Genomic DNA, 27,143 nt, shown 5'->3' with positions numbered 1-27,143 from the left:
GTCCCCACCTGTGGAGTAATGGTTAGCGTGTCTGGCCACGAAATCCCAAGTGCAAGTGCGCAAATATGGCTGGTTTAGATGTATATAAGCTTAAACAACTTTGCAAGGTAAAATATTCACATCTTCGAAGTTTTGTTATGAAAATTGCTTCTATGTTTGGTTCAACCTTTATTTGTGAACAGTTTTTTTCTCAGTTGGCCATTGTAAAATCCAAATCAAGAACACGCATTTCAGACGAAAATTTATTCTATCAGCTCACAATTGCAATGTCTGACATAACTCCAAATTTCGAAACACTTGCTGATTTACGTGACGAAGAAGAATAAACGAATCCTTTCTTTTAAGGGCATGAGTCAATTGACGTAAATTGATAAAAACAACAAAGAACTACAGTAAGAATGAAAAAAAATAGCCTAATTGTTGTTTTTCTGTTTCTTAGTAATGTGCTTGATATTTTGTTAATCTATTTTTCCTTAGTTTCTTAATTTTATTTTCAAAGGATGCAAATTAGTGACTGATGCCCTTTCAAAACAAATAGGTTCAGATTATGGCATTACTTTTTAACTGTTGTGGAATTGTATGTTTTATATCATTTTATAAGGTTTTTACAGTAATTGTTTAAATTAGAAATACAGTTATGTTTCAGCTTTTTGTAAAATAGTTTGTATTTGTTTTGGAAAATTTGTTTTCTTTCATTGTCATTATTCATAGAAATAACATTTGTAGAAAACTGTGTATCATTTTGTCCTGCGTAATTACTTAACGTTCCGTGTTTCAATACTTCACGCGATCCACTGCTGAGTATTACGTTAACAGGTGATGCGTGTTGCTGCAATCAGAGTAGTACGGCGCATTTCTTTAAATGCCCACGTCTGGTCTAGAGGTAATGTAGCTGCGTAGTAAATGAGAGGTTATGAGTTGAAGACTTAGCTTTACTTTTCTTTCTTTTTTTTTTCCTGTCTGTTTAAGAGCTATAAATCATTTATATTTATTATTTATTGAATTTCCAAGTTTGGTTTGACATGAGCTCAACAGTTTTATTGTTCAGTGTGTAATAGAGCTTTGTTTTGTGTACGCAGCCAATGGATGACCAATACCTTAGGCTTCTTCACCTTTGTAAACAAGAAGATCTGGTTGCTTTTGAAGATGCATATCCTCCCAGATACAAAATGAATTTCTTTTGCAATAACAGTCTACAAAGTTATTATAACATGTGTCTTGCATTAGGAGATTTTCTGCTGATTTTGTAAATTGTCCTCTTATATAAAATAATGTACTATGCTATGTATTTATCTGTTTCAGTTTTTGGTCAGACTGCAAGAAAATAGGTGAAGGAGTCCACGGTAAGGTGTACAAAAGTACACAACCAACTGTGTTCTTAAAGTACTACCCATTGGAACTAAACATAAAAATAAAGTTGAGGACATTGTTACGGAGGTAACAATATCCATGTAAGTAATTATTTCTGTATATTACTACTTCCTGAACTTTTGAATGAAGATTGACTGAGGCTGAACAGAATTTCTTGATGTTTCAAAATTTAGAACTGTGTATAGAATGAGTCCAGGAAACTTATTCTGATAAACTTTTAAATCGTAAATAATACAAGTTTTTTTTTTTATACTAATTCCCAGTCAGTAAGCTGTTTAGTTTACAAAGTACAGTACTGTAAAATAAACTGATTATGTGACAGGTGTCAATAAGCTGAATTGTATGCAGTTCGTTTCTTGAAAATAGTTGCATCATAAAAGTGTGAAAGCTCCTAGTGTCTTTATGTGCAAATGTTGCGATTTTACCAGTAACTTAATGAACATCATATATTTTAATCAAAAGTTAGTTACTTGTGTAGCAGATAAATTAAAATATATGTCCCTGCAAATTTCTGTGGTGCAATAAAATCCACAAACAAAATTTGTTTCAATCTTCCACATTAAAAAAATATATGGCCGGTTTATCCAAGTAATGTTAGACTGTTAAACCTTCAACAGTTTGTTAAATACAGTTTTTCCATTTGTTCAACACCAGTTTGGCTTAACAGATTCTTAACCGTTTGTTAACTTTAAATGTAGGATTTTAGGCCGTTAACTCATTTAACAAACAGTTAAACATGGCGGATAACACCACAGCTGTTCAGACAAAATTTGTGAAAATAACATGTTATGTTTCTCTTTGAGGAATGTTTAGAGTAAGGGCCGGTTTCACCAAGCTTCAGTAAATCAGTCCAAATGAAACATAAACTAATACTGAACATTAAAATATATACACGAGTACGTTTATATGTGCACTGTCTCGGTAGAATTCAAGCCTAGCAGCTATATGTGCCTCGTCGCATTAGTTACGTCACGAATATCCGATGGAGCAGTCAGTAGCGAGTTGGCTTGCCATTCTAGGGACCCGTGTTCGATTCTCGGCGTTGGCTATACATGTTACCTTCCTTCATTTTTTTATTTTTGTGTAGTGGAACGAATTATTTCGCTACTCTGGCTTCACTAGGAGAATTTAAAAAACTCTTGGGAGATCAATTTTCTTCCCGAAATAAAACAAAGATAAACAAACAAATTAAAGAAAAATAAAAGAAATACACATGTGGATCTAATACATTGTCCACATGCCACCGGCGTCTATCACTGCCTGGCATTTTCGGGGCATTGAGTCCACCAGATCGCAGAAATAGTTCTGGTCCTTAGCGAAATCTTTCCAGGTAGCCAGAACTTGATCCCAGAACTGATCTGGATTTTGAGGTGGGATGTCTCGATATTTGTCAATCCTCCTCTTTTTCATGCTATTCCGTGAATCGTCTTTGAACGTTTATGGCGGTGTGCGCGGGGTGATTATCCTGCTGGAAAATTAAATTTCCATCGGAAAGAAAACGATTATAAATTCCAAGAATCCAGCTCTTTCGCTTCTGTTTTAAAGCCAGTGCAAACATATCTTATCGCTAGCTATAAGTTAATATAATTATAATAAATGAAAGTTAATATACTAATTAAGTTTTATTATGTTTGAATGCACATTATGTATTAATTTACTAATATTTCTTAGGTACCGGTATGTAGTTATAATAATCACTTTCATGTCTTAAAATAAAACTCAGTTGTATGTTACCTAGTTGACTAGTTTCAGCTTTGTCACAGCCGTTTTTATGATATTCTAACCTATGATCAGTTTCTTCTAAAATTTTGAGTACCGGTACCACGATCTTCGTGACGTGGTATCTTTTGTGAATTTTTGTGTCTTTCAAATTTTCAAAATGATCGGTTTTTAAATGGTTAATATTATCTCCATTTGACTCTTAATTTTCGAGCAGTTCCAGATATAACAATTCTGCGTCGAAACGTTCCGCCATTTTATATTGCAACTAATGAATAATTAAAAATTTAAAGACGGAAATTTCTATCACTAAATTTATTGATAGTTTTACTGGTTTGTTAGGCGAAAGATGCTTGGTGAGATATAAAAATGATTTAATGAACCAGTAAATACATTAATGAATCATTAAAACCTTAATGAAGCTTTGTGAAACCGGCCATAAGACTGGTAATATATAATTCAAAAGATATTTTGGAATATTAATGTAGGGAAGATAATCTTTATAAGTCAAATGATTATCATACTGACGCTTATTTCGATGCTGAGCTATTATCCATTTAATATTGAGGAAATGTGGATATCTCAACGTGGCAAGAAATAAGAAGTCAGATTTGAATATTCTACAAACAGAAATAGGCCACTTGTTCCAATTCACCAGCTACTATTAACTCTAGATTCTATGTTACTGGCTCTTCAACTATAGCCGATGTCAATAGTGCTTCAAAATACGCAAAGAGTAAATAATAAAATGTTTCAGCAGCATTTGCTTCTTTAGGACGAAATTACATATAATTTATACATGGACCTGAATTAGAGAATTTTATATGATACGGAATTCTCCTCGGGGTTTTGTGTACAGTTGACTATACACATTCGTGTAATTATTGTCACCTGGTAGTCATAATGCTGAGATTTTTCTAAACAGAAATTCATATTTAGCATTATAAAATATAACCATACTTATAATAATAATAATAATTATTATTATTATTATTATTATTATTATTATTATTATTATTATTATTATTCAATAGTAGTCAATGCAACTTTCATTTATCAACTCTCTGTACTGTATGAATCATGGCTACTGTAACAAGTTACGATTTTACACGTGTTTCATGACTTACTCTACAGTACAGAATTTAAATAATAATATCAGCCAATAAGAAGTTGTCTTATATATGCAAAATCATTACCAACTGCTTTTGAGTAGTTAGAATAGTATTAACGACAGTTAAAGTTAAGTGTTGGTTATTTTAAACAAAATTATGTTGGAAAAATGGAAAATATCGTAACAAAATGTTAAAAATAAACCAGCTGTTAATTTAACATTTGTTAAGCCAAATTAAACATTACTTGGAAAAACTGGCCAATAGTCTTTAATTGCAGAACTTTTTACATCCTATGCATATCTGTTAGCCTCTTGTCAGAGTCACGAACTTTAATACCATGTTTTTGTATGTAATTTAAAGCAGTTTTCTAAAAATTCAGAGACGAAAAATCGAAGAGAGGGAACTATAAAATATGAAGAATACTCTGATCATGTACTAGTCAAATTAATGTTTAATATGAGGATTGTTCCGAAATTAATGCCTTCTATGTTTTTGTGTTGACCTATAATGTCTGAGCAGGATGTTAGTTACGTTGTAGTAATTGTTGAACCTTCACGCTAATGTCTTGTTAATTTGGTTGTCGTGCGACAAATGACAGCAGCAGGGCAGTCTACCAAAATAGTATCTGAATAGAGGTGTGTAAGAAACAGAATTCCTCACTGCCAAACAAATTGCACCAATTGACATTCATCGACACTGCTGAAGGGGTATGGAGACCATACAGTGGATGTGAGCACAGTGAGGCAGTGGCAAAAATGACTGTCCTTTGGGATAAGTGGGATGTGATTCTTTGGGATGTCAGGAGAAACTATCACAACTGAATGTTACAAGAAGATGTTGGCTAAGTTGATAGTCCGAATTTCCAGAATAGGCCAAAGAAGAAAACCTTTCACTTGCAATAAGTTAATGCCAGGCTCTATACCAGTTTCGCGACCATCGAGCACGTTGCAAAATTTGGCTGGACTGTGCTACCACATCCACCGTTTAATCTGGATTTAGAGCCTTTAGACTTCCTATGAAGAATGGACTGCGATGACAACATTTTCCAAGCAAGGATGCTGTCTTTACAACTGTAAGAAAGTGGTTTGCCTCTGCTGGTTTATATTTTTACTAGCACGGCATGCAGGCTTTTGTTCATCGCTAGAAAAAATGCGTAACAAATGGTGATGACTATGTGGAAAAATAACTATGTAGATGAAATCTTGCTCTATTTAACTGTGTTATTATGCTCTCTGATCAGTTGTAGTTTCTATGAAAATAAATAGAAAGCATTACTCTCAGAACAACCTCGTACTAAATATATACAATTTAGTAATTATGGACCATTTTGTGGCTCTTATCTGTACCACTGTATGTTGGCTGTAATACCTTTAGTCTAACTTTGACTAATCTCAGACTTCGTGTGTAAAATATTCGTAACAAAGTTAATTTTTTAATTATGTAAAGAAAATAAACGTACATGTATTTTAAACTCCATATTTTCAACAGACAAGAAATACATATCGTCTTCCATGTCATCAAAGGAATCATAGACGTTTTTCATTATAGATGGAATGGATAAACGACCTCAGGTTTCCCATGCTTATTTTTTCGATACTTGCCATAACTCATAATAAAATCATCCATTGTGTAGAGACTTTTACTTGTGATTTAGAAGACAAGCTCATGTATAAAGACATTAATGAATTACAGTCGAATTCTGCTTTTACAATCCCATAATTTACAACATTTTTTCTCGATTTCAATTTCTCTATTGGTGTAAACTCTCGATTATCCAGGCTAATGACTGGGAAGAGTTACCCAGATAATGTGAAAGAGGTTAAAGCCACAGTATTTGTGTGTTACATAGAGACATTTTGCAATTCATTTTCTTGAACTGAAATATAATTTACAGTTTTTAAAAATGCAGAATTAAGGTATGGTCACACATCGCAACTTTTGCACTGCAGCTGCAAAAGTTGCGTATCGTGTTCACATGTAAGCCAAAAGTAGCGTGCTGCACACTACTTTTCGTGCTGCGCAACCCGAGTGCTGCAAAAGTTGCAACTGGAGGCTGCGAGTCTGTTCACACACAAGGCGCTACTTTTGCAGCCGCAGTCATGCTGCAGGTTTCCATCTCCATGTTGACTTCTCAATATACATTTTGTGGTTATGTTCGCATTATTAAGAAACTCATGCGAAAGCTTCCTTATCTATTATTTGCTTTTCTGTCGTATCTAGTATTAAAAAATTGTCATTATTTTTACTATAAAGCTTTTAAAAACGCCTATATACTTAAATGATAACCAACAGTATATTCACGTAATCAATGTTGGCAACCCTCCTGTTTGGAACTACTTACTTACTTACTTACTTACTTACTTACTTACTTACTTACTTACTTACTTACTTACTTACTTACTTACTTACTGGCTTTTAAGGAACCCGGAGGTTCATTGCCGCCCTCACATAAGCCTGCCATTGGTCCCTATCCTGAGCAAGATTAATCCAGTCTCTATCATCATATCCCACCTCCCTCAAATTCATTTTAATATTATCCTCCCATCTACGTCTCGGCCTTCCCAAAGGTCTCTTTCCCTCCGGCCTCCCAACTAACACTCTATATGCATTTCTGGATTCGCCCATACGTGCTACATGCCCTGCCCATCTCAAACGTCTGGATTTAATGTTCCTAATTATGTCAGGTGAAGAATACAATGCGTGCAGTTCTGTGTTGTGTAACTTTCTCCATTCTCCTGTAACTTCATCTCTCTTAGCCCCAAATATTTTCCTAAGCACCTTATTCTCAAACACCCTTAACCTATGTTCCTCTCTCAAAGTGAGAGTCCAAGTTTCACAACCATAAAGAACAACCGGTAATATAACTGTTTTATAAATTCTAACTTTCAGATTTTTTGACAGCAGACTGTATGATAAAAGCTTCTCAACCGAATAATAACAGGCATTTCCCATAGTTATTCTGTGTTTAATTTTGTCCCGAATATCATTTATATTTGTTACTGTTGCTCCAAGATATTTGAACTTCTCCACCTCTTCAAAAGATAATTTCCAATTTTTATATTGCCATTTCGTACTATATTCTGGTCACGAGACATAATCATATACTTTGTCTTTTCGGGATTTACTTCCAAACCTATTGCTTTACTTGCTTCAACTAGAATTTCCGTGTTTTCCCTAATTGTTTGTGGATTTTCTCCTAACATATTCACGTCATCCGCATAGACAAGAAGCTGATGTAACCCATTCAATTCCAAGCCCTCTCTGTTATCCTGGACTTTCCTAATGGCATATTCTAGAGCAAAGTTAAAAAGTAAAGGTGATAGTGCATCTCCTTGCTTTAGTCCGCATTGAATTGGAAACGCATCTGACAGAAACTGACCTATACGAACTCTGCTGTAAGTTTCACTGAGACACATTTTAATTAATCAAACTAGTTTCTTGGGAATACGAAATTCAATAAGAATATCATATAAAACTTCTCTCTTAACCGAGTCATATGCCTTTTTGAAATCTATGAATAACTGATGCACTGTACCCTTATACTCCCATTTTTTCTCCATTATCTGTCGAATACAAAATATCTGGTCAATAGTTGATCTATTACGCCTAAAACCACACTGATGATCCCCAATAATTTCAGCTACATATGGAGTTAATCTTCTTAAAAGAATATTGGACAAAATTTTGTACGACGTCAACAAAAGTGATATTCCTCGAAAGTTACTACAGTTAGTCTTGTCCCCCTTCTTAAAGATAGGTATGATTATGGACTCCTTCCATTGATCTGGTACAATTTCCTTTTCCCAAATAGCAAGTACAAGCTCATAAATTTCGTTAGATAATGCGCTTCCACCCTCTTGTATTAATTCTGCTGGAATTGGATCGATACCTGGAGACTTATAATTTTTCAGATTTTCTATCGCAATTTCGACTTCAGAAAGCGTGGGTTTGGGTATATATGGCTCAGCAGTTTGTATTTCAATTTCGTCCTGGTCATTCCTATTTGGCCTGTGTATATTTAGTAGTTGTCCAAAATAGTTTTTCCATCTGTTCAGGATTGAATGAGCATCTGTAAGCAACTCACCATTCTCATCCTTGATCACGTTTACCCTTGCCTGATATCCATTCTTGAATTTCTTTATGCCCTTATATAAATCTCTAATATTTTTATTTTTACTATTTGTTTCTACCTCATTCAGTTTTTCCTTCAAGTAATCTCTCTTTTTATTCCTAAGCATACGATTTGCTTCCCGTCTTTTATTGAAATAATTATCTCTATTCGCCTCAACTGGATCCTGTAAGAACTTCAGTTTTGCCCGTTTCCTTCTTTCTACTGCCATGCAACAATCTTCATCAAACCATGGTTTCTTTTTCTTAGTTTCATAATAACCTATGCTCTGTTCAGCTGCAATTTTGATATTATCTCGAATATTTTCCCACATGCTATTAACATCCAACTTTTCCTCAACTTCGTCGGAACTTGCTAATATGTCAAACCTATTTGAAATTTCGACCTGATAATTTTGCTTAGTTTCCTCGTCCTTTAATTTCGGAATATTGAATCTTCTAATAATAACTTGTTGCTCTACTCGCTTGGCTACTGATAGTCTTTCTCTTAGTTCTCCAATTACCAAATAATGGATAGAATTACAGTCTGCCCCCCTGAAGGTTCGAATGTCTACTATACTAGTATGTTTTCGTTTATCTATCAAGATGTGATCTATCTGGTTATGTGTCAATCCATCTGGAGAAGTCCAAGTATATTTATGTATATCCTTATGGGGGAATGTTGTACTTTTAATAATTAAATTTTTTGATGTGGCAAAGTTGACTAACCTAACTCCATTGTCAGTACTAGATATGTGTAGGCTCTCTTTTCCAATAGTCGGTTTAAAAATATCCTCCTGTCCTACTTTAGCATTTTTATTATTATTATTATTATTATTATTATTATTATTATTATTATTATCACTCTTCCTTACCAATATTTATTATTGTCACACTAACATTACTTATCCAACTTTCATCATTTACTTTCATGTTGTTTTATGGTCTAGATATTAATGTAATAACTATGTAACCAATTGTATTCTATTAGAATTAGAATCTGGCTGGGCGGAAGAGAAGGCCTACTGGCCTTAGCTCTGCCAGATTAAATAAATTATTATTATTATTATTATTATTATTATTTATATTTTAAAAACTAAGAACAGTCTCACGGATCACAAGCTACTTCATAGGTTAAGCCATGCTTGAACACTGATTCTTTGTCTTCAAAACATTATTTATTTAATTTTTTATATATACATTACAAAGATACTTTAAAAAAACTGTTCTATACTGTACATAAAATTGATATACAAATTAAAGAATTTACCAACGTATGAGCAAACACTTGTTGCCGGGAGTTCAAAACTGCACTGTAGATAAGCAGAAAGAAGAAGACAGAATAAACAAACAAACAAAAATAAAATAAACATGGCACTTACTTATTAAAATCTAACAGTGTTTAAAACGAGGCTTGCAATTTCCATATGTACAGCTGTCAAAAAAAAAAAAAAGTGGCCGCACTCGTGAACAGTGAATATTTTCAAAGTCCACTTCGGGTCACGGTGATGTTACACGATGCATGTGCTTGTACGTATGTATGCTTGTATGTATGAAGTCTTTGAGTGTAGTTGAATGCTCAAGCAATGAAGAAGTCATCGTGAAGGAGCCATCTGTTGATGGAACTTCAAGAACATTTGCATTCGACCGTGTATTTGGACCAAATTCAAGACAAGTTAGTATAGTGTTGTATTGTTTTGCTGTTACTGCAGATAAAGCTGCTAGATGATTAAGAAATGTTGAAGCTCCTGCTTATATAACTTGTGTTGACAGATTTTTATAAATAAATCTTTAAAAAATGTTGTGTAATTAGTAATTATGTAGTAAGCATCAGCCAGGTTGCCATCTTCTCACAGTAGGAGTCCAGGGCGTATATGTACTTAGAACGTAAAGAGGCTGACAATACGTCATTCATAAGAAAACGTTAAAAATTTAATTAGCCTAAGATTCCTACATAATTTCCGAATGTTGAACTCTTTATTTCGTATTTTACATTAAAAGTTTATGCATAGTTAGTATTAGGAACATAGGCTAATTTTCGGTCAGCACTGATTTATTGTGGAGGTTTTTAAGAATATTAAAAATTTAAAATAATTTAAAGTTCAATTATATGATGTCGTAATCTGTATTTCCTAAAATGTTGTAAAGATATTAAGTGAGCAGTTAAATCGAATTAAATTTTTACTTTCTCATGCGAAGTATGAAAGCAAAAGTATTGTGCTACTGCAAAGCTAGAGAATTTCGCGAAAATACACGTTTTCAGCATGTCTTATACTGAAAATATAGGCGTACTTTTGGGGATGTTCGCATGTATTCAAAATTTCGTTACAAAAATTAATTAAAATAAACTTGAATGATGCATGGATAACCCACAAACTTTATACAGAATGAGTAGCTATTTTATGTAAGTTTGTGTAGAATTAATTACGTATATCTGTTTAAGACAAATACCTTCTGGGATTATTTACAGTAAGATCCTTCTCATTATGATAAAGAATAGAATTGTTGCAAAGTGCGTGAAATGAATGAGAGAGTAGGCCTATGTGTTATCTTTATGGTACTGATTTTCTTCTATGATTAATTGAATAGAAAAAAATATTTACTGTTTCGTCATTCCTTTCAGATTGAAGTATATATGTCAGTTGTGCATCCTGTCATAAAAGAAGTCCTTGCTGGGTACAACTGTACAGTGTTTGCTTATGGACAGACAGGCACAGGAAAGACATTTACAATGGAGGGAGAGAGGTCTAATAATGAATCATTTACTTGGAGTAATGTAAGTATATTTTAATTATGGAGTAGTTCTATGTTGTTTCAGGTCTGTACAGACTGGGTGAAAAGTCTGTATACTCCTGGGTATAAAATATGTCTTCTATGTTTATATATTGTTTCCTGAACTCCGAAGGAAGGCATATCGGACATTGTGTCGCTTCAACAAGACGGTGCACCAGCTCATTTTGCCATGAGTGTGTGACTGCACGTTATTGAGCTTTTGTCAAACAGGTGGATTAGTTAGGGATCTGAGAACTTTCCTTTGTCCTTGTCATGATCACTACAAAGCCTACATCTCACCATGTGAGTCAATTCTCTTTGAGGAATCAAAGCAGGATGTCCACAAAAGATGTGTGTCAAATGCTAAGTTGAAGAATGCTGTCTGCAGTGCCTTTATGGCTGTGGCTCCACAAATGGTGTGGAAAATGAGCAAATGGACCTGAAGATTCATTTGTCTTTGCAGAGACCAAGGAGGAGTACATACGGATATTTTGGAGCCATAATGCAAGTGAAATCATTTAAAATCTGTGTTGTATATGAGCTTTTCGTTCACTCAGTAGTTTTATATGCTAAAAACAGGGAGAACAGTTGATCAGTTTTCTGTTAGATGACCTGTGTCTTGTTAGCAAGGGAACTTGTGCTCGTCAATTTATACATCACCCTTGGTGGTGGCATGTAAAAGAACCCAGTGAAACTAGCACACAGTTCATTCTGGTGATTTCGGAAGTGAAAATCCGCCATTACACTACCTTATTAGAGACCAGTGCTGGCAACATTACAAAATAAAAAATCACCAGGGCTTGAAAATCCTCCACAGATTGGTATGTGCAAGGCATAACATCAAAGTCTTTTGTAACATAACCTCACATTACAATGAGAATGAAATTTGCAGGCGGCATGAGGTAAAAAAGTCATCCCACAGTCGTATTACTCTATGTACTTTTCAGGTACTCTGCCATCTAGTGTTGGTTATCGCAAGCTCATTTCTCGACACTAGCGACGCATAGCGTCCGTTATTTTCCACTTGTTGCCAAAATTACTGAGAGCGTAGCTGATCTGTTTTATATATGATCTAGGGTAGTAGTAATAATAATGATAATAATAAATTGCTAAAAATAGGTAGAAAATAATTGTCACATTCATACTAATATTAAGAGTTTTCTTTAAAAAATAATCTCATCCCCCCTCACTGCAAATGGCACACTGTACGCCCGATTTGAATTATGGAGAAGCAGTTTAGATGTGGTCAGGTTTTTGGGACTGCATATCAAATTTGAGAATTTAGAAAGCCATGGATGTGGAAACAAGCCTCATCCAAGTACAGAACGAGTTTAGAGATAATTTCTTTCATGTAGGACCTCAGTTAAACCTAGTGATAGAAATTGATTTTCAAACGAACTATGTACTGCCAGTTTTGCACTCCTAATTGGAACTTAGTTCTGATTTTTCTTAAAAACCTGTGTAAATTTTGTTTGTAATTTTTCAGGATCCTCTGTCTGGCATCATTCCTCGAACACTGAGCAATCTCTTTGATGAAGTCGGAATTCAGCAAGTTGAACACACAGTCAGAGTGATATTCTTTGAAGTCTACAGTGAAGAAATAATTGATTTACTATCTTCTTTAAATGATAAGACAAAAATCAGGTTTAGTGTGATTTTTATACACTTTAATAAATATTATCATTATTATTATTATTATTATTATTATTATTATTATGTATAAATTAGTTAATATTGTAATTTATTGTTTATCTAACATTACATTTGTCTTGAAAAATAGAACAAACCACTCAAAACTTATTTTTCCTAAAACATTATTACTATAAGCTATGTACTGATGGGAATTGCATTCTATAAGGGAACACTAGGATTTTGTGGTAATAATATTTGTGAAAATATATACCATAATAGATAAGAAGAGAATGAAAGGAACTTTTAAATATAAAAATAATATGAAGCCATCAAAAAAATATGATAAGATTAAACACATCTCTTATTCAAATTTGTTTTGTATAATTTTAACTTCAACAATTGAGGGGTGTGTTGAGCGGAGGTTTTGAACATCCCTTCTTCCACAAAGATTTTCGAGGGCTTTGTTCTAATCGAAAACATGTTATGTCTAATTTTTCCTCTGTTGAAACCTGTTTATTCAATTGAGGCTTCTTATTTTGAACTGAGCCTGTCTCGTTAAATTTTTTTACGAGTCTGTATACAGCACAGAAGAATCGAGAAATTGACTGAATTTTCGTAAACACTTCTCCATGAAGATTGTTTTTGCACAATTGTTTAAAATAAAAATGCGTTTTTCTGTGCTGTACCTCATGAGTTCATGACACAACTCACATACTTGACCCAGTACAATAATGAAAACTGAAGGAAACTAGATCTATTATGAGGGGTAAACATAATCATAATACCTGAGAACAAGTACAGGCCTGCCACTGACTGGTTTCTTTGAACTGTGGTAATGTTTTGTCTTTTTACTCAGTAGAACCAATCTTGGAAATGTTGGTGATTTCGTTTTTTATTAACAGCAATGGAAAAATTCCTATCTACACCTCATCTAAATAATTCACCATTGCTTCTTCACTCATTTAGATTAAATAGAGGCTAATAAAAATCAATTGTATGTATCTTTCAGACTCGATGAGAAATCTACTAATAAGGACGCAGTTGTTGTTCGCTGTCTGAAAACCGAAACTGTCTGTAGTGCAAATGAAGCGTATGCAATTCTACAAAGAGGTTGTCTGAAGAGACATAAAGCTTCCACATTGTTGAATAAAGAATCCAGGTAAACACTTGTTTTATATTTCGTACCTACTCGTGTATGACACAAGATGTTCAAGGTAAGGAATTAATAAATTTTGTCATTATCTTTTAACAGCAAATCTCACGCGATATTTTCGATTGTTGTGGACATGAAAGAAGAATTACTGGAAGGTGAAGAACGTCAGAAAACCGGACAGTTAAACCTTGTTGACCTGGCTGGAAGTGAGAACATAGGTCAGTCAGGAGCTATGGATAAGAAAGCCCGTGAAGCAGGCAGTATTAATCAGTCACTTCTCACAATTGGTCGTGTCATTACAGCTTTAGTGGAGAGAAAATCTCATATTCCATACAGGTACGTGCAGTAGTAAACACACTCAACTTTTATGTAATTTTTTCTTTTCTTTTTTTGGTGTTAGGCAAATTGTGTGAAATGAAAATGGAGTTTGTCATTTGTGAAATGTATCAATGGTCCCACTTGTGAGTAGGTTACAATGATAAGTGGAAATGATTTAAAATACTTCTTAGTGGGTGTTTGAAAGTTAAGAAAATGCACTCAGTATTTCAGAACTTAACTTAACTGCTTATACAGTACAGTAAAACTTGTTCAAAGCAGAATTGCAAGGGACTGAATTTTTTACGAATTGGACAAATTTCCATATTTTAGAAAACAGCCCAAATCTTGCATAAATTGTATTGTACTTCCTTAGACTCATCACAAACTTCATTCCACATAATATTATTTCTCTTCTTAAAACTGTCCAGTCATCCTATTGATGTTTTAAACTGATCCAAGAGATTTGGCTGCTGCCAGAACTACATTTTATAGCGTAAAACTGGATATATGGATGTTTTTTGTTCTTGCATTGGTATACCACTCCCACACTACCTCGTTGATTTCTTCTTTCTGGTGCTGATTATCTTTCGCTTCCTTTCAATTTGACAGTTTCCTTGCAGCCAGTCATTAAATTTATTATTTTATCTTTTTTAAGTGTGTCGTAAATTTGCGTTTTGCCACATTTGAACTGTGTCTTTATATTCAAGAGCTTATCATTTTCCTTTGCTTCATCGACTTCAGCTTTTTCATTCAGTAATGTTACGTATTATTCGCCATTTTTTCATTTCATTTCATTTATTGTATTCCATAGATCTTACATTAGCATTGAAGCTTTAAGATGTGGAACAAGTCAAAATTTTACAACATTACAATGTTTTGGCGATATGTAGTGAGATGTGAGGCCAAGGATTCGCCACAGATTACCTGGCATTTGCCTTATGATTGGGGAAAACCTCGAAAAAACCCAACCTGGTAATCAGACCAAACGGGGATGAAGTGAGGCTGAAGACTTTCCATAGACCACCCAGCATCTGCCCCATGACTGAGGACAATCTTTGAAGAAATAAGCCAATCAGACCAAATGGGGGTGATCCAAGCCAAGCCAGCAGGCCAGCAAGTCTGCCAACTGAGCTGGAGTGGTGGCTCTATTAAAAATATATAGTACATAGCATTCAGATTATTAAATTTACAAACCTAAACGATTATTCGTCAGTTGAGCTATAATATATGATACATAACAAGTGAGTTAATTCAATTTAAAAGCATAAACAATTCAATGAGTTGAGATGTACAAAACTTGATAATACATATCATGCAAATTACTTCAAATCACGAGGGTGGAGATCAGAAAATAACGCACAATAATTTTTTCTTGCATTGGTATTGCGGCTGGGATGTTGACATTTCACGAAGATATAGGTTGAAGTTTTCACTATAGAAACAATTTGTTTTGCATGTGCAACTCTAGCGAGAGAAGCGTGAAGTGCAACAAAGATGGCACACATGTTACTATTGTCAACTTGTGAAGAGGAGCAAAATGTTGTTCGATTTTTGTGGGCTAGAGGACATAACCCAAGTGAAATTCACAGGGACATGTGTGGCGTGTATGGGGTAGACTGTATGGACCATAGCAACATCTCTAGGTGGTGCACATTCTTCGCAGTCAGCTGTGAGAACCTTTGTGATTTGCCACATTCCAGGAGGCCGTTAACAGCTGCAACCGAGCGGAGTGTCACAGGCATTGAAGCAGAAATTTTGAATGACTGGCAGATCCAGCTGCGAACCTTATCTCAGCAGTTCAACATTTCATATGATGCGGTGTACATTATCCTGCATGACACATTAAATTTCATAAAGTTAGTGCCTGCTGGGTGCCTAAGAACCTGACAGACCCCAAGGGGCAGCGAATGATGTCATGCCTGGACCACTTAAGGCATTACACTGCAAAAGGACATAACTTTATGTAAGGAATTGTCACTGGTTATGAGTCCTGGGCGTACCACTACACACCCGAAACAAAGTAGACTTCTATGGAATGGAAATATGCTGCATCCTCAGTAAAGAAAAATTCAAAGTGACGCAATCTGCTAAGAAAGTGTTGTGACATGTTCTGGGATAGCCTATGCATGGTGTTTTGTTGATGGACTTTGCTTAACACTGGACCATTGTGAATGCTGCAGCCTACATTTAAACTACAGTGAGCCTTACATTTTGAGCTTGATGACCTTCAGACATATGAATTCGTGACTTCAGTATACACGAAATTTGGATAAGCAAACATTATTATTTTTCAACCTGATGTACTTCAAACATATTGATTTATGTCTTCCTTGGAAGAAGAGACTAATACTGTTGTGCCTCTGGTCCAGTGGCGTGCGGATCCTATTGCATTAGGGTAGGCTCTTCATGTTTGCATGCTACATAGGTATACAACTTACACTATCTCGAACATATTGATAATTTGATATTTGATATAATTTTAGTGAGTTCTGACATCAAACCAGAGCAGCAGCCAGAAGGAGGGTAAGAAAACAGAAACCTTCGGAAACTAATGATAAAATAAATTAGTAATTAAATAAATCATACCTTATTTACTTGAAGGTGAACTCCATTCTGCGTTCCTTTTTAGAAAACTCCTCAATGACATCGCTGTGGAATGTAGGGGATTTTCGGATTTCTTTCAGCTTTTTCTTCTCAATGGACATCAAGGCTAGACTGCTCAATCTTTCTTGCCCTTGAGTTGATCTTTGAAATGATTTAATCCGCTTAAGGGCAGAAAATGACCTCTCAGCAGTTGCAGATGTGCTTGGTATGGTCAAAACCAGTAGGGTCAATTTGTACAATTCGACAAATGCTGTGTGGAGTTGTTTTGATTTTAAATGTGTTACCAGTTCATGAGGGTATTTTCCACGAAACTCCTCCATTGAATATAGGACTGTCAATTCATTTTTAGACGGACTATGTCAAACATTGTACTGTACTTTACATTCAGCGCATCCAGGGCGGAATTAGGAAAATTTAATTTATAAGACTGAAATTTCGTTGGATCAAGCAATGAAATAAATTCCAACTGAGGGAGATTTCCAAACCTATCTGTAATATGGTTTGTCACATTGTCTATTATTTCAAAAAATATTCTCCTGTATTTTATGACATCATTTTCCAGGCATTTTCTTTTTCGCTGCACTTCTTCACATTCGACTTCATTACAAACATCACTCCATAATGCATCAAATCTGTCTCTCTCATGTAGAACAATACGTTTTGTTTCATTAACCTTTTCTACACAATACAGAATATCCAAATGCTTCGTTTGAAGAATGTTGTACAGAATGTCAGTGTATGCAAAGATCTTTGATAACACATTTAGAAGAAATTTGGTCTCAAACTCCAGCCAGCTGTTCTAATGTACTGACTATGAAGGGAAACACTACGCTCACTGCAGGCCGGGTAGGCTGTGGCCCCGGGAGCCCAACTCTCCAGTGACGAAAGATGACGCGAGGGCGCGCACACAGCGGACAATAATTCAAATGCGATGTACAGTACCAGCCAAAAGGAAATGAAAATAGGATGCCAAGCCAAAGTTTGCTGAAATTAGTTAAGGACTCTGCAGACTTTCTTAAATTAACAGTATTACTTTTAAATACAAATTTAATCAATTTCTTCCTGTCTGTCTGGGTAGGCGCAGCAGACCTAGCCTACCCAGAATGCACGCCACTGCTCTGGTCCTACAAATTTCTTAAGTTGTTGATCATTATATTTCTCTTTCGAAATACCATATTTACCCGAATATAAGCCGCACCTACATTTTTAGGTTAATTTTTGGGAAAAAAGGTAATTTCAGCCCCCTACTTAACCCCTCAATGATGTATTGATATGATAGTGAAATAGATATCAAATGAATTATATGAAGAGACTAAATTACACCCAACCATTGATTTTATGCAAAATTAATTTTTATAATTCACTACAAGTTGGCTGTAAAGAACAGAGAAACAAAATATGTACACACGTATTCACTCATCCTCTGTCCTTTTCCTCCTTTCAGGAGTCTGAAACATTGTCATTGTCCCAAAGAATATCATCTTCACACCTATCAAGGTTGTTTGTTATACAGCACTTCTTGAAATCTTGTTGGATGTTTACATCATTCATGCCTGCATATTAGTCCTACTCGTATCTGATTTTAAGGTGCAAAAAAAAAAAAGTAATAAAAAGTTTGGCCTATATTCGGATAAATACTGTAGATAGCAGATCTGAGATTGAAAAGAAGACATAAAAATTTTATTTGTTTATAAAATTAATAATAGTGTTCGTAATCTTATTATTTTCAATAATCATCTGCTGTGATTACTTCTTACGCTGATTACACTGGAATTTCTTCAGTTAGGTCATCCCTTTTTGAGCGAACTTTATAGTGGAAAGAAAAGTCGCACAACTTAGCTTCATCTTCACATCTCTTTTTAATGGGCAACATAGTTAATAACCCTGTAAGATAAGAACTTTGTTCATTCCATAATTACAAAGGTTGAAATCCTTTATTGAAGCAAATCTTTCATCTTCAGTAATCACTGTGTAACACTTGTATCGTTTACACATGCAATCTTCGCGTGTCCACACCTGTGGGTAACGGTTAGCGTGTCTGGCCCCGAAACCAGGTGACCCAGGTTTGATTCCTGGTCGGGGCAATTTACCTCGTTGAGGTTTTTCTGGCATTTTCCCTCAACCCAATATGAGCAAATGCTGGGTAACTTTTGGTGCTGGACCCCGGACTCACTTCACCGGCATTATCACCTTCATCTCATTCAGACGCTAAATAACCTAAGATGTTGATAAAGCGTCGTAAAAAAATCTTTGCGTGGTTCGTGACTCTATGCTCTTAATTTCTTGTTTACATTTTCAATTCTTTCGTATGATTTAGACTTTCTTCTTAGGTGTGTCGGTATTTAGCCATCTGAATCTGATGAACTAATTTTTAAAACTAAATTAACTTTATCAGCAATGATATTCTGTTAGCAGAAATGCCAACAATGCTACTAGTTCATTGTTGCAGGTACACACTGCAGTAACTAATAACACGTCAATACAGAAATCACTGCATTGACTTACTCATTCTTGTTAGTATTTGAAATGACTTACCTCATTCTTTTCCTGTACACTGTTTTCTTAATATAAATTTTACAAGTGACTAAGCTCATTTTCAACATGTACTTGCTATGGAATGATAAATTAGGTCTTGGGGAATGCAATGAATGCAATATCTGAATTTCGCAAAAAAAGTGACTTACCTCGTTCTTCCCATGTAATCTTCATTTGTATAATGTTCCAACTTACATGTACACCGCCAAGTGCAGGAGAAATATTATTGGTAATTCTCTTTCTTATTTTTTTAATGTTATTACATAATATGACAGAGACAGGTGGGATGGAGAGAGATAATGTGTATGAGAATATTTGTACTTGTGTGATGAGATCTGACACAAAATATACCATGTGTCATCTTAGGCAAAAAAAAAAAAAAAGAAAGAAGAAGAAGAAGACCATCTGCAATTTGCTAAGTCCTGTTTGGAAGGTTTAAGTTGATTTTGTGAGAGCTTAGGTTTACATGTGAATGAATTTCTCGTGCAATGGCAGAGTTCCAATAATTTGTTGTCATTGTTTCAAATAATAATACTGTTGCATGGAATCCATGGTCTAGAGCAGACGTGGGCATCAGTAATAAATGTCGAACGGAGTCGAACACAAGGACGTGATCTCCCTCCCTCCACACCCCTACCTGGGGTACCTGTCCGACCGGTTGAGCATTGGCAGTCAGCAGTGGATTTCACTAAAAAAATGTCGCTCTCTAAGGAAGCTCCTGAAGTAAAAGAGTCCAAAAATATTATTTCCACAAAGAATGGGAAAATGAATTCTTTTGTTGCGAAGAAGGTGAAAGCGTTACGTGCTTATTATGCTACAAAATTTTACTAGGACGTTGAGTGACATTATGAAAAGACTCGTTTTAATGGAACAATTTTGTTTATTCTATTTTTTATAATAATAGTCCACACCTGTGGAGTAATGGTTAGCGTGTCTGGCCACGAAATCCCAAGTGCAAGTGCGCAAATATGGCTGGTTTAGATGTATATAAGCTTAAACAACTTTGCAAGGTAAAATATTCACATCTTCGAAGTTTTGTTATGAAAATTGCTTCTATGTTTGGTTCAACCTTTATTTGTGAACAGTTTTTTTCTCAGTTGGCCATTGTAAAATCCAAATCAAGATCACGCATTTCAGACGAAAATTTATTCTATCAGCTCACAATTGCAATGTCTGACATAACTCCAAATTTCGAAACACTTGCTGATTTACGTGACGAAGAAGAATAAACGAATCCTTTCTTTTAAGGGCATGAGTCAATTGACGTAAATTGATAAAAACAACAAAGAACTACAGTAAGAATTAAAAAAAATAGCCTAATTGTTGTTTTTCTGTTTCTTAGTAATGTGCTTGATATTTTGTTAATCTATTTTTCCTTAGTTTCTTAATTTTATTTTCAAAGGATGCAAATTAGTGACTGATGCCCTTTCAAAACAAATAGGTTCAGATTATGGCATTACTTTTTAACTGTTGTGGAATTGTATGTTTTATATCATTTTATAAGGTTTTTACAGTAATTGTTTAAATTAGAAATACAGTTATGTTTCAGCTTTTTGTAAAATAATTTGTATTTGTTTTGGAAAATTTGTTTTCTTTCATTGTCATTATTCATAGAAATAACATTTGTAGAAAACTGTGTATCATTTTGTCCTGCGTAATTACTTAACGTTCCGTGTTTCAATACTTCACGCGATCCACTGCTGAGTATTACGTTAACAGGTGATGCGTGTTGCTGCAATCAGAGTAGTACGGCGCATTTCTTTAAATGCCCACGTCTGGTCTAGAGGTAATGTAGCTGCGTAGTAAATGAGAGGTTATGAGTTGAAGACTTAGCTTTACTTTTCTTTCTTTTTTTTTTCCTGTCTGTTTAAGAGCTATAAATCATTTATATTTATTATTTATTGAATTTCCAAGTTTGGTTTGACATGAGCTCAACAGTTTTATTGTTCAGTGTGTAATAGAGCTTTGTTTTGTGTACGCAGCCAATGGATGACCAATACCTTAGGCTTCTTCACCTTTGTAAACAAGAAGATCTGGTTGCTTTTGAAGATGCATATCCTCCCAGATACAAAATGAATTTCTTTTGCAATAACAGTCTACAAAGTTATTATAACATGTGTCTTGCATTAGGAGATTTTCTGCCGATTTTGTAAATTGTCCTCTTATATAAAATAATGTACTATGCTATGTATTTATCTGTTTCAGTTTTTGGTCAGACTGCAAGAAAATAGGTGAAGGAGTCCACGGTAAGGTGTACAAAAATACACAACCAACTGTGTTCTTAAAGTACTACCCATTGGAACTAAACATAAAAATAAAGTTGAGGACATTGTTACGGAGGTAACAATATCCATGTAAGTAAGTATTTCTGTATATTACTACTTCCTGAACTTTTGAATGAAGATTGACTGAGGCTGAACAGAATTTCTTGATGTTTCAAAATTTAGAACTGTGTATAGAATGAGTCCAGGAAACTTATTCTGATAAACTTTTAAATCGTAAATAATACAAGTTTTTTTTTTAATACTAATTCCCAGTCAGTAAGCTGTTTAGTTTACAAAGTACAGTACTGTAAAATAAACTGATTATGTGACAGGTGTCAATAAGCTGAATTGTATGCAGTTCGTTTCTTGAAAATAGTTGCATCATAAAAGTGTGAAAGCTCCTAGTGTCTTTATGTGCAAATGTTGCGATTTTACCAGTAACTTAATGAACATCATATATTTTAATCAAAAGTTAGTTACTTGTGTAGCAGATAAATTAAAATATATGTCCCTGCAAATTTCTGTGGTGCAATAAAATCCACAAACAAAATTTGTTTCAATCTTCCACATTAAAAAAATATATGGCCGGTTTATCCAAGTAATGTTAGACTGTTAAACCTTCAACAGTTTGTTAAATACAGTTTTTCCATTTGTTCAACACCAGTTTGGCTTAACAGATTCTTAACCGTTTGTTAACTTTAAATGTAGGATTTTAGGCCGTTAACTCATTTAACAAACAGTTAAACATGGCGGATAACACCACAGCTGTTCAGACAAAATTTGTGAAAATAACATGTTATGTTTCTCTTTGAGGAATGTTTAGAGTAAGGGCCGGTTTCACCAAGCTTCAGTAAATCAGTCCAAATGAAACATAAACTAATACTGAACATTAAAATATATACAAGAGTACGTTTATATGTGCACTGTCTCCGTAGACTTCAAGCCTAGCAGCTATATGTGCCGCGTCGCAATAGTTACGTCACGAATATCCGATGGAGCAGTCAGTAGCGAGTTGGTTTGCCATTCTAGGGACCCGTGTTCGATTCTCGGCGTTGGCTTTTTTTTTATTAACGTAACTAATTTTTATACATCTTACCTTCCTTCATTTTTTTAATTTTGTGTAATGGAATGAATTATTTCGCTACTCTGGCTTCACTAGGAGAATTTAAAAAACTCTTGGGAGATCAATTTTCTTCCCGAAATAAAACAAAGATAAACAAACAAATTAAAGAAAAATAAAAGAAATACACATGTGGATCTAATACATTGTCCACATGCCACCGGCGTCTATCACTGCCTGGCATTTTCGGGGCATTGAGTCCACCAGATCGCAGAAATAGTTCTGGTCCTTAGCGAAATCTTTCCAGGTAGCCAGAACTTGATCCCAGAACTGATCTGGATTTTGAGGTGGGATGTCTCGATATTTGTCAATCCTCCTCTTTTTCATGCTATTCCGTGAACCGTCTTTGAACGTTTATGGCGGTGTGCACGGGGTGATTATCCTGCTGGAAAATTAAATTTCCATCGGAAAGAAAACAGTTATAAATTCCAAGAATCCAGCTCTTTCGCTTCTGTTTTAAAGCCAGTGCAAACATATCTTATCGCTAGCTATAAGTTAATATAATTATAATAAATGAAAGTTAATATACCAATTAAGTTTTATTATGTTTGAATGCACATTATGTATTAATTTACTAATATTTCTTAGGTACCGGTATGTAGTTATAATAATCACTTTCATGTCTTAAAATAAAACTCAGTTGTATGTTACCTAGTTGACTAGTTTCAGCTTTGTCACAGCCGTTTTTATGATATTCTAACCTATGATCAGTTTCTTCTAAAATTTTGAGTACCGGTACCACGATCTTCATGACGATGTATCTTTTGTGAATTTTTGTGTCTTTCAAATTTTCAAAATGATCGGTTTTTAAATGGTTAACATTATCTCCATTTGACTCTTAATTTTCGAGCAGTTCCAGATATAACAATTCTGCGTCGAAACGTTCCGCCATTTTATATTGCAGCTAATGAATAATTAAAAATTTAAAGACGGAAATTTCTATCACTAAATTTATTGATAGTTTTACTGGTTCGTTAGGCTAAAGATGCTTGGTGAGATATAAAAATGATTTAATGAACCAGTAAATACATTAATGAATCATTAAAACCTTAATGAAGCTTTGTGAAACCGGCCATAAGACTGGTAATATATAATTCAAAAGATATTTTGGAATATTAATGTAGGGAAGATAATCTTTATAAGTCAAATGATTATCGTACTGACGCTTATTTCGATGCTGAGCTATTATCCATTTAATATTGAGGAAATGTGGATATCTCAACGTGGCAAGAAATAAGAAGTCAGATTTGAATATCCTACAAACAGAAATAGGCCACTTGTTCCAATTCACCAGCTACTATTAACTCTAGATTCTATGTTACTGGCTCTTCAACTATAGCCGATGTCAATAGTGCTTCAAAATACGCAAAGAGTAAATAATAAAATGTTTCAGCAGCATTTGCTTCTTTAGGACGAAATTACATATAAATTATACATGGACCTGAATTAGAGAATTTTATATGATACGGAATTCTCCTCGGGGTTTTGTATACAGTTGACTATACACATTCATGTAATTATTGTCACCTGGTAGTCATAATGCTGAGATTTTTCTAAACAGAAATTCATATTTAGCATTATAAAATATAACCATACTTATTATAATAATAATAATAATAATAATAATAATAATAATAATAACTATTATTAATTTTATTATTATTATTATTATTATTATTATTATTATTATTATTCAATAGTAGTCAATGCAACTTTCATTTATCAACTCTCTGTACTGTATGAATCATGGCTACTGTAACAAGTTACGATTTTACACGTGTTTCATGACTTACTCTACAGTACAGAATTTAAATAATAATATCAGCCAATAAGAAGTTGTCTTATATATGCAAAATCATTACCAACTGCTTTTGAGTAGTTAGAATAGTATTAACGACAGTTAAAGTTAAGTGTTGGTTATTTTAAACAAAATTATGTTGGAAAAATGGAAAATATCTTAACAAAACGTTAAAAATAAACCAGCTGTTAATTTAACATTTGTTAAGCCAAATTAAACATTACTTGGAAAAACTGGCCAATAGTCTTTAATTGCAGAACTTTTTACATCCTATGCATATCTGTTAGCCTCTTGTCACAGTCACGAACTTTAATACCATGTTTTTGTATGTAATTTAAAGCAGTTTTCTAAAAATTCAGAGACGAAAAATCGAAGAGAGGGAACTATAAAATATGAAGAATACTCTAATCATGTACTAGTCAAATTAATGTTTAATATGAGGATTGTTCCGAAATTAATGCCTTCTATGTTTTTGTGTTGACCTATAATGTCTGAGCAGGATGTTAGTGACGTTGTAGTAATTGTTGAACCTTCACGCTAATGTCTTGTTAATTTGGTTGTCGTGCGACAAATGACAGCAGCAGGGCAGTCTACCAAAATAGTATCTGAATAGAGGTGTGTAAGAAACAGAATTCCTCACTGCCAAACAAATTGCACCAATTGACATTCATCGACACTGCTGAAGGGGTATGGAGACCATACAGTGGATGTGAGCACAGTGAGGCAGTGGCAAAAATGACTGTCCTTTGGGATAAGTGGGATGTGATTCTTTGGGATGTCAGGAGAAACTATCACAACTGAATGTTACAAGAAGATGTTGGCTAAGTTGATAGTCCGAATTTCCAGAATAGGCCAAAGAAGAAAACCTTTCACTTGCAATAAGTTAATGCCAGGCTCTATACCAGTTTCGCGACCATCGAGCACGTTGCAAAATTTGGCTGGACTGTGCTGCCACATCCACCGTTTAATCTGGATTTAGAGCCTTTAGACTTCCTATGAAGAATGGACTGCGTTGACAACATTTTCCAGGCAAGGATGCTGTCTTTACAACTGTAAGAAAGTGGTTTGCCTCTGCTGGTTTATATTTTTACTAGCACGGCATGCAGGCTTTTGTTCATCGCTAGAAAAAATGCGTAACGAATGGTGATGACTATGTGGAAAAATAACGGTATGTAGCTGAAATCTTGCTCTATTTAACTGTGTTATTATGCTCTCTGATCAGTTGTAGTTTCCATGAAAATAAATAGAAAGCATTACTCTCAGAACAACCTCGTACTAAATATATACAATTACAGTAATTATGGACCATTTTGTGGCTCTTATCTGTACTGCTGTATGTTGGCTGTAATACCTTTAGTCTAACTTTGACTAATCTCAGACTTCGTGTGTAAAATGTTCGTAACAAAGTTAATTTTTTAATTATGTAAAGAAAATAAACGTACATGTATTTTAAACTCCATATTTTCAACAGACAAGAAATACATATCATCTTCCATGTCATCAGAGGAATCATAGACGTTTGTCATTATAGATGGAATGGATAAACGACCTCAGGTTTCCCATGCTTATTTTTTCGATACTTGAAATCTTAACGAAAAAGGCTCTTGAAAGGAAAAAGAGTATCCAATTTTGATTAAATTACGAATTATGTAAGGAGTTTAATTTTTTATACTCTTAGTTCTTCATAAGATAATCTTTAAACTAGACCAGGGTTGTAGAACTGTGGAAGAGAGGGGTGGAAGCATGGTGAAAGAGTTCGCAAAATTTCATCTTTCTAACAAGGTTTTGAGATGTGTACACTACTGTATAATGTACATTTAAAAGCTTCCTCCCTTCCTACATATTATGTAATAGTGAATTAAAAAAATTTTCTCATGCGTTGAAATATTCCTGAATGACTGATTTTGTACTGTAAAAATTATATCAGATTATGGCTGTAACTTTTGTGCATTTCCTTTTCAAATTCAGCAAATTTATAATGATTTTTTATTAGCAGACTGTACTGTATTTCGTTTTAGTGAGCTCTCCAATCTATGCAGTGCTGAAGAAAATAACACCAGAAGCTTTTCCCATATGAGGAGGTCATCATTAGTTACTGGGAAATACCCCGAAGCACTGATAGAAGGTAATTTTGCAGTTTTTATTGTCTTCAAGAAAAGCCACTCTGTCTGTGTGCTCGTGGTATCAAAGTGGATGGTATTTGCTACACCATTACTCATAATAAAATCATCCATTGTGTAGAGACTTGTGATGTAGAAGACCAGCTCATGTATAAAGACATTAATGAATTACAGTCGAATTCTGCTTTTACATTCCCATCATTTACAACATTTTTTCTCGATTTCAATTTCTCTATTGGAGTAAACTCTCGATTATCCAGGCTAATGACTGGGAAGAGTTACCCAGATAATGTGAAAGCGGTTAAAGCCACAGTATTTGTGTGTTACGTAGGGACATTTTGCAATACATTTTCTTGAACTGAAATATAATTTACAGTTTTTAAAAATACAGACTTAAGGTACGGTCACACATCGCTACTTTTGCACTGCAGCTGCAAAAGTTGCGTGTCGTGTTCACACGTAAGCCAAAAGTAGCGTGCTGCATGCTACTTTTCGTGCTGCGCAACGCGAGTGCTACA

The 27,143-nt window shown here is 34.4% G+C and overlaps 1 protein-coding gene across 4 annotated transcripts in view; it reads left to right on the top strand.

The window, feature by feature from the left end:
- The window catches only part of LOC138715569 (kinesin-like protein KLP2), a 157,499-nt gene that overhangs the window by 14,783 nt on the left and 115,573 nt on the right, over positions 1-27,143 (top strand). For 3 of the 4 annotated variants that reach the window (XR_011336576.1, XM_069848662.1, XM_069848842.1), the window contains exon 6: positions 26,524-26,630. Coding sequence is in view for 3 of the 4 variants with exons in the window: in XM_069848662.1 (XP_069704763.1) it covers positions 26,524-26,630 (107 nt within the window). In the remaining variant the exon portion in view is untranslated. Of the gene's footprint in view, positions 1-8,767; positions 9,985-10,932; positions 11,086-12,567; positions 12,726-13,722; positions 13,873-13,965; positions 14,203-26,523; positions 26,631-27,143 lie in introns of those variants that run through there. The other variant, XM_069848721.1, reaches the window with a different exon arrangement.

The sequence above is a fragment of the Periplaneta americana genome, chromosome 1 (genome assembly GCF_040183065.1).
Source record: "Periplaneta americana isolate PAMFEO1 chromosome 1, P.americana_PAMFEO1_priV1, whole genome shotgun sequence".
Classification (NCBI taxonomy): Eukaryota; Metazoa; Arthropoda; class Insecta; order Blattodea; family Blattidae; genus Periplaneta; species Periplaneta americana.
Note: the sequence above shows the minus strand (reverse complement) of the source record. Positions and strands in the feature narration are given on the sequence as shown.